This window comes from Emiliania huxleyi (genome assembly GCF_000372725.1).
Source record: "Emiliania huxleyi CCMP1516 chromosome Unknown EMIHUscaffold_143, whole genome shotgun sequence".
Classification (NCBI taxonomy): Eukaryota; Haptophyta; order Isochrysidales; family Noelaerhabdaceae; genus Emiliania; species Emiliania huxleyi.
This window is the reverse complement of record NW_005201165.1, coordinates 112,825-120,804: the sequence shown is the minus strand read 5'-3', so window position 1 is coordinate 120,804 and position 7,980 is coordinate 112,825. Positions and strand designations below refer to the sequence as shown.

General features: G+C 67.5%; 2 protein-coding genes across 2 annotated transcripts; both read right to left on the bottom strand.

Moving 5' to 3' along the window:
- Positions 1-1,232: 1,232 nt before the first annotated feature.
- On the bottom strand, positions 1,233-2,012 carry EMIHUDRAFT_227970 (hypothetical protein; the record flags this gene model as incomplete). Its single annotated transcript, XM_005787324.1, has 1 exon — positions 1,233-2,012. One exon carries the CDS (start codon positions 2,010-2,012, stop codon positions 1,233-1,235), a length of 780 nt encoding a protein of 259 aa, XP_005787381.1.
- Positions 2,013-3,833: 1,821 nt separating this feature from the next.
- Positions 3,834-7,954, bottom strand: ECA1 (Ca2+ ATPase; the record flags this gene model as incomplete). The annotated part of the gene is made up of 9 exons (XM_005787391.1): positions 7,903-7,954; positions 7,650-7,835; positions 7,450-7,505; positions 7,124-7,220; positions 6,788-6,931; positions 5,706-6,640; positions 4,741-5,651; positions 4,347-4,653; positions 3,834-4,257 (listed from the first exon to the last, which is right to left on the bottom strand). Exons 1-9 carry the CDS (start codon positions 7,939-7,941, stop codon positions 3,834-3,836), a joined length of 3,099 nt encoding a protein of 1,032 aa, XP_005787448.1. The 5' UTR covers positions 7,942-7,954.
- Positions 7,955-7,980: the final 26 nt, after the last annotated feature.

Sequence of the window (7,980 nt, the reverse complement as noted above, 5' to 3'; positions counted from 1 at the left end):
GTTTGTGGCGGCGTGATCGACACAAGGCGGGGGATGTAGAACCCGGCGCGGGGGGAGCCAGCGGTAAAATTGCTGGAGGAGACGAAGGTGGCAAAGGCCCACGGCGCGCCGGTGAGAGAGACAAGGTCGATCTGCGAGGCGTTGTTGGTGGCTTCAGCAGGTACGAGCACGAGTCGGGTCCCAGTTGACGCATCGTGGAAGAGAGGCGTGCTGGAAGTGAAGCCGTGGACGATCTCAGAGCCAGATGCCACAGGCGAGGGTGTCGTCGTCATCGAGGAGCGAGACGATGGACAGGTGCGTGGAGTCGCCCACGTAGTCGGGGAGAGCGTGGGCGGCTCGAAGATCGGATTGCCGGCCGTGCGACGGTGCGTCAGCGGCACGTTGGAGCCGATGCTGCTGTCGGCGATCCGAGAAGCGTAGGGCGTGCCAGCGGCCGATGCAGAGCACGTCGAGAGGGACAGAGGGTCGACTCACTCTCGTAGAAGCGGAGAGCGAGTCGAAGGCGAGGTTTGCGAGATCAACATTCACCTCGTAGGACACGGTGTGAGGTCCGGAGGTGCGTAAGACTCGGCACTTGCGGGCTCAGTGAGCACAAATTCCGCGTGAGGGGAAGCCATGAACGCTGCCATCGGCAAAGAGGACGCGCGCGTGAGGCAATGGAGCGCGGCGAACGCCAGCATCGAGGGGAACGAGAGCGTGATGGAGCGAAACGACATAAAATCGAGCAGAAACACAAGACTAGTCCAGACAGGACGGTTGCTTCCCCCAGGATTAGTCTTCTCTGCCTGCGGGAACACCCTCGGGCGGCCGGGTGGGGCTGCGGCTGGAGCTAGCATGGCTCGATAGAGCCGAGACCCCGTGTTGAGGCGGCGCTCCTGTGGGCGGCTGTAGAGTCGGGAGATATTCGGCAGACATGTCTCAGACATATCTCCCGATCTCATCCCAGTGATGGACGTCCGTACGTCCCTTCTTAGTGATTGTGTTTCGGACGGCCCTTCGTTGTGTTCTCCCCCGTCCGCCAGCGAGACTGGCTCAGTCGCTGGCGGCCGCAGTTCTCTGTGAGGCTGCGCTGCGCAAGCACGGGCGGGAGGGGCTTCTCCTGCGGAGTCGTGCGTGCGCAGGGCTCCTCTTTGCTTTCTTCTACTCCCTACTATCATCTCGTTCCCGTCCTGCCAGAGAATAGGACCAACAAGACATGTCTTGGACGACGGGCACTTCGCACTTGAGCGCTGTTACCGCGTGCCGGGAGCTGTCGTCGACCCCTGCGCGATCAGCTTCACTGGTGGCGGAGACGCCACGAGGGCGGTGGTCGGCGCAGTCGAGTCGCCGGCACTTGCGATTACAGCCGTCCGCCAGAGGGCGGCGGCGAGAGCGGCCACGACGAGGGCGAGCAGCATGACGGGGGCGCTCTGGGAGGCTGGTTCGGGCAGCGGGGCTGTCGCCCGATGAGGCACGCTCATGCCCGCCACCGCCTGGCAGGAGTTGAGGAGCACCGCGAGGCGCACGCACTTGGCTATGCGAGGCGTAGGGTCGCCAGCCGCCCCTGGCGAGTGCGCCGTGCGGTGGCTGGCGCTCGTACCACCCACATTGCTTGGGCACTCGGGCCCAGCTTCGCGATCGGCTGGCCGCGCGCGCCGGAGGTCGGCGAGAGAGGGTCCGCGCCGAAACGGCAGGCTCGGCTGGTGCGGTGACCGGCGCACGGCGGCGCACGACAGCCATTCGTCGGCGAAGGCGAGGCCCGTCGCGGTGCGCGAGTGCGGGAAGGCCAGCAGGCAGTTTCCTTCCTCGACGCGGAGGACGCGCGCCGTCCAACCGGTGCCGCCGTTTTCTTCGCAGGGGTTCCAGCCGACGTGGCTGCAGGACCCCCCCGGCGGCGGCGAGCAGTAGCATCCGAGGCGCGAGCGGGCGAACGAGAAGCCGTTGTTGAAGGCGACCGCCGCCGTCGTCCTGCCGCCCTCGTAGTGCTTGGACGCCATCAAGTCGGGCACCTTGTCGGCGGCGAGCTCGAGCATGTCGTCATCGCGGTGGGTGTTCCCGCGGCATGGACGCCGACGCGGAGAGGCGGTTCGAGCGGTGTCGGGGTGGCTCACGAGTCACTCACCCAGTCGGACGCGAGGACCGCCGGCTCGGAATAGTTTTCCGGTGCCCCGGTCGGCTTGCAGGCGTGAGAGTCGGAGGAGTTTTTCCGTGCCGTGAACAGAGCACCCCGAAAATCGGACCGGAAAACTATACCAGCGCCGCGAAGCGCCGCCTCCCTCAACGCCCGACACTCGGTCGAGGCTGGCTCGAACTGCTCGAGGCCAGCTGCCTGACTTGTAAGTATTGACAGCGAGTGTGTCGCCAGTCGCTCCCGACCACACGCGTTGAGGGGCGCGTGGACATGTTAGCCCTCGGCAGCTGCGATGCGCACACACCTGTCGACCGACCTCATCACAAAGATCAAAGTGCGCGTGGTCGAGGTGAAATGGCTGCGCGAGGTGGAGGGCGTGGTCCGTCAAGGAAGGTTCCACGCGTGGGTCGCGCGTGGTGACTTCCAGGACCCATTGCACCTCTTCTTGCTGCGCGGGACGCCGCTGCGCGACCTGTCGGGGTTGAGAGGCAGCGACCTGCGAGACGCCTCGCGGGCGAATGGCGTCTTCATCGCCGAGGAGCGCCTGCGACTCCGCGGGCTGCTGCAGGCCTACGCCGAGACAGGCGCTAATCCTTGTTCGGGGACGCTGGCGCCTTCCTCCACGACTTTACTGACGGTGGTGAGGCGTCCAGGAGAGGGGACGGGGAGGCGCGCGAGGCGGCGATCCTGCAGCTCCTCCTAGACGCGGGGAGTGCGGAGAACCCAATCGGGGGACCGGACGGACTCTAGTAGCTGCTAGGTGTGTGCAGCAGGAGCCAAAACAGCGACGGGTGTCTGTCGTGGGTGCGTGCTTGGGTGGTTGTGTGCTCTCTGCCGCTTTCGATTGTCAGACCACGACACGTCCCGATGTAGAAACATCATGGGAGCACCTCAGATGCGTCTGAAGACCGCAGGGTGGCACCAAATCGGGCGCCAAAGGTCGGCAGAAGGCGCCGAGGGGCCAAAAAGGCCCCGTTGGGCTCGTTCCGAGGCTTGGACGGACTCTCGCGGCTGACTCGTGCGCGATATCGGCATGTGGTGATACACACGCATCGGGACGATGCCAGCGGCACCCGTTTTACGAGCCTCAAAGCCGCGAGCCGCCCTGCAGGCGCCGTTTTGGGGCTCCAGAGAGGTCCTGCAGAGGGCCCCGGGGGCGCTTTCGAGGCCCCAGCTACCAACACACGCCTTTAGAATGGTCCCGAGCGGCTCCCACGACCCCCCCAGCACCCGAGCTGCACGACACGACCGCTTGTTTGAACATTAGCGACACAAGTAATTAATCATGCGGGTTGTGTCATCGTGATTTTGGGAAAACGGAACACGCATATGACGGACGATTCTGATGCTGGCCCGCTGCCGCCTTTTGGCGTATAGGCCGTGTGTGGGATATCGCGGGGCACTCGAGGCGGGGCATCTTTTTGGTTGTGGGGGGTACCGTCGCAACAGCTGTTACCAAAGAAAGAGGAACCCCCCCGAAACAATCCAATCACTGCGAGTCCGAGCCCGCTCTCTGACACCGCGCCTGCTGCGCTTATCAATCTCGACGTTCCCCATCCCCCCAAGCCGACGGGACGGAGACCGCGGCGAGATGTCAATAGAACCCGTCGGGGCCGCGCTGGCCGCGCTGGCCGCGGCGCTGCCGCGGAAGCACCGTCGCGGTTCTGAGGCGCGCAGCCGCCCCGCGGCGTGTGCCGCCCCTGCCGCCCCTCCCCGCGCCCCTCTACTCCTCCTTCTCCATGCGCCGATGGAAGGCCGCGCGCTCGCGCACCCTTCCGACGAGCTTGAGCGCCTCGTCGACGATGATGACGGGGAAGGAGAAGGCGAGCACGAGGAGCCAGTCGTTGAGCGTGAGCGGCACGATCGAAAAGATGGTCGCGAGCACGGGCACGTACATGATCACGAAGTGGAGGCCAAAGGAGACGAACATCGCGAGCAGCAGCCACGGGTTGACCCACGGCGGCACCTGCAGCAGCGAGCCGTCCTCCGAGATTGCGTTGAGAGCGTTGAACATCTCGATCGTGACGAGGACGGAGAGCGAGAGCGTGGAGGCCGTGTTCTTCGCCCTGCCCGTCATGTAGTCGCACGGCTTGGCGGACAGGTCGAGCCCGCCGTTGGCGGCCCACGTCGTGAAGTCGGGAGCATACCTGCTCACACAGCCGCGGCGGTGAGGCGGCGGCGAGCTCGCGGCGCATCCGCGGGCGGAAGGCGGGGCGCGCACGGGTCGCTCGTAAACTCGGCCATCTCGCCAAAGTGGGAGCACTTGCCCCAGTTTGAGAGGTGCGAGACCGAGATGAGAGGGTGGCCGTACTCGGACCAGTCGTAGGCCGTGTACCAGTACCCGAACACGCCGACCGTGGCGAAGCCGACGTACAAGCCGACGACCATGTAGCGGAAGAAGACCCACGGCGTGATGAGCTGGTCGTCGGCACGGCGGGGCGGGCGGCGCATGATGTCCGGGTCGGGCGGGTTGAAGCCGAGCGCGGTGGCGGGCGGGCCGTCGGTGACGAGGTTCACCCACAGCAGCTGGACCGGGATGAGGCCTGCGGCGGGGCGGGTCGGAGAGGGCTCAGCGGAGGGGGGGCGGCCCGGAGGGGCACGGCAGGCCGAAGGGGCGGGGGCGGGGTCACCCTCGGGGAAGCCGAGCAGCGCCGTGAGGAAGATGGAGGCCACCTCGCCAATGTTGGACGAGATGAGGTAGCGGATGAAGGCCTTCATGTTCATGTAGATGGCGCGCCCCTCCTCCACCGCCGCCACGATGGTCGCGAAGTTGTCGTCCGCCAGGATCATGTCGGCCGCCTCCTTGGCCACCTCGGTGCCCGCGATGCCCATCGCCACGCCGATGGCCGCCTGCTTGAGCGCCGGCGCGTCGTTGACGCCGTCGCCCGTCATCGCGGGCACCTCGCCGGCGGTGCGCAGGATCTTGACGAGCTCCTGCTTGTCGCGCGGCTCGGTGCGCGAGAAGACCATCGAGTGGCGGTGCTCGGTGAGCAGCTCGCGCCGCTTCTCCGCCGAGAGCGCGAAGAACTCGGCGCCGGTGAAGGAGCGGCCCTGCAGCGACTCGCCCTCGGGGAAGATCCCAATCTCCCTCGCGATGGCCTCGGCGGTGGGCTTCGTGTCGCCGGTGATCATCACCACGCGGATGCCCGCCGTGTTGCACGAGGCGATCGCCGGCGCGACCTCGGGCCGCGCGGGGTCCTTGATGCCCACCAGGCCGACGAAGGTCATCCCCTTCTCGATGCTTGCAAAGCCGGCCGTGTCGACGAGCTTGTGGTGCGCCGGGTGCGACGGGCCGTCGTAGTCCGCCAAGTCGCCGACGTCCTCGGCGATGGCGAGCGCGAGGCACCGGAGCGGGCGCGCCGCCATGCCGGAGACGTAGGCGAGGAGCGCGTCCCGCTGAGGCGCCGACAGGCTGACCGTCGTCCCGTTGGCCAGCCGCGCGCGCGTGCAGCGCGGCAGCACCGACTCGGGCGCGCCCTTGCAGTACAGCATGTTTGCGCCGCCCGACGCCTTTGCGCGGGAGCGCGTCGCGCGCGCGGGGCTCGCGCCGAGCCCCCCCTCCGACGCGCCGCTTCCGTAACCGCAGAGCGTCGACATCGACTTGCGGTCGCGCGAGAACTCGAGCACCGCGTTGCACGGGCTCTGCGCTATCCAGTGGCCGTTGGCCTGGCAGCACGCAAGCGCGGGGTCGCTGGTGCGAGGCACGCCCGGAAGCCCGATCTTCTCGGCCAGCACCTTGAGCGCCGCCTCGGTCGGCTCGCCGACGCGCTCGTACTTGCCGCCCGCGTAGTGGATCGAGGCCTGGTTGCACAGCGCGGACACCCTCGCGATGTCGAGCACGCCCGAGTCGGCGGACAGGCTGAGCCCAACCACCTCGCCCTCGGGGCTGTACGAGGTGCCAGTGACGACGTGCTCCGCGATGTCGTCCGGCGCGGAGCGCGGGTACGCCATCGCCACCACCGCCATCTGGTTGGTGGTGAGGGTGCCCGTCTTGTCGGAGCAGATGACGGTCGTGCAGCCGAGCGTCTCGACGGAGGGGAGCTTGCGGACGATGGCGTTGCGCTTGACCATCTTGCGCGTGCCGAGGGCGAGGCAGAGCGTGATGACGGCGGGGAGGCCCTCGGGGATGGCGGCGACGCCGAGCGCCACGGCGATCTTGAGGTAGTAGATGAGGCCGTGCCAGAAGCCGCCGTGCACCGGGTCGGCGAACTTTGAGAAGTTCATCACCCAGACGGCGATGCAGATGAGGCCGATGACGCGCGCGAGCATCTCTCCGAACGCGTCGATCTTCTGCCCAAGCGGCGTCTTCTCCTCGTCCTCCGCAGCCTCCTTGACGTTGGCCTGGATCTTGCCGATCTCGGTGCGCATGCCCGTCGCGACAACCACGCCAAAGGCGCCGCCCCCCGAGAGGGTCGTGCCCGAAAACATCATGTTGGTCTTGTCCTGGATGCGCGCCTCCGCCCCCACCGGCTCGGTGTGCTTCATCACCGTCTCCGACTCGCCCGTGAGCGCGCCCTCGTCGGTGCGCACCTAGGCGAGATGGCGCCGAGGTGTCGCCGAGACTGGCCGAGGTGGAGCCGAGGCGCGGCCCAGGCGGAGGTGGGGCCGAGGTGGAGCCGAGGTGGAGGTGGAGCCGAGGTGGAGCCGAGGGAACCGAAGCGTCGGCGTTTCGCGCACCGTCGTGGTCTTGAGGCGCAGCACGCGCAAGTCGGCGGGCACCTTGTCGCCGACGGACACCTCGACGATGTCGCCCGGCACAAGGTCCGCCGCAGGCAGGTCAGGCACGAGCTGGCCGTTGCGGTAGACCTTTGCCTTGCAGCCCTGCAGCGCCGAGTGCGGAACGCGTCGGAGTGGCCGCGCTGGCTCGGACGAAGCGCACGGGAGAGAGAGGACGCGGGAGAGAGTGAGTGCGGGGGGGGGGGGAGGAGGGCGACGGTGAGGGCGTGGCATAGAGCGGCGAGGGAGTCGAGCGACGGCGGCGCGCGAGAGGGCGCGGGAGGCGTCGGCGCGCGCCTGCAGCTCTTTGAGTGCCTCGAGGGCATTCTCAGCGTTGTGCTCCTGCCACACACCGACAACCGCGTTGATGATGAGGATGAGCAGGATGACGAACCTGCGAGCGGAGGGAAGCGGTGTGCGAGCAGAGAGAGAGATGTGTCGCAGCGAGACGGCTTCGAGGGGAACAAGGCGCGCAGAGAGCCGCTCGCGGCCTCACGCAGCCCAAGGGAGGAGGCTGGAGCGCGTCAAGGCGAGAGGGCACGCACTGGCGTGCCCGCCGCCAGGACGAGGACAGAGGAGCGCGTGTTGCTCTGTGTGGAGTCTGGCATCTGCCGGCAGCGCACGGCTCAACAAACGCTTGCAGACCCTCCTCCTCGCTGTCCTCGAAGAAGGCGAGCACCTGCCAGGGGGGCGGCCGGCCGAGTCGGCGCGCCTGGCCTCACGCGGTCGAGTCGGCGCGCCTGGCCTAGCACTATGGCAGGCGCTCTTGCAGGGCTGCAGAGAGGAGCGGCAGAGGCGGCAGTCGCGGCGGCGCAGCACGCACAAAGGAGAGGACGGCAGCGCCGAGGAGAATCTTGACGAGGAGATCGTCGAACTGCTGCAGGACCAGCTTCCAGAGCGGCGTGCCCTCGTCCTTGTCCAGCTCGTTGGTCCCAAACTCTGCGCGCTTCAGCTCCACCTCTGCGTCGGCGAGGCCCTGCCCCTGGTCAACGCCGTGGCTGGCGAGCACCTGCGGGCGCAGAGGCAGCGTGCGTGTGGGCCGCTGCAGCGGAGGCGCCCAGCAGCGGGACGAGAGCCTGCTCGGTGGGGTAGGCCCACGGCCTCTCCGAAGCCATGATGATGTCTCGACGTGGTGGCAGCGCTGAAACTCTTAC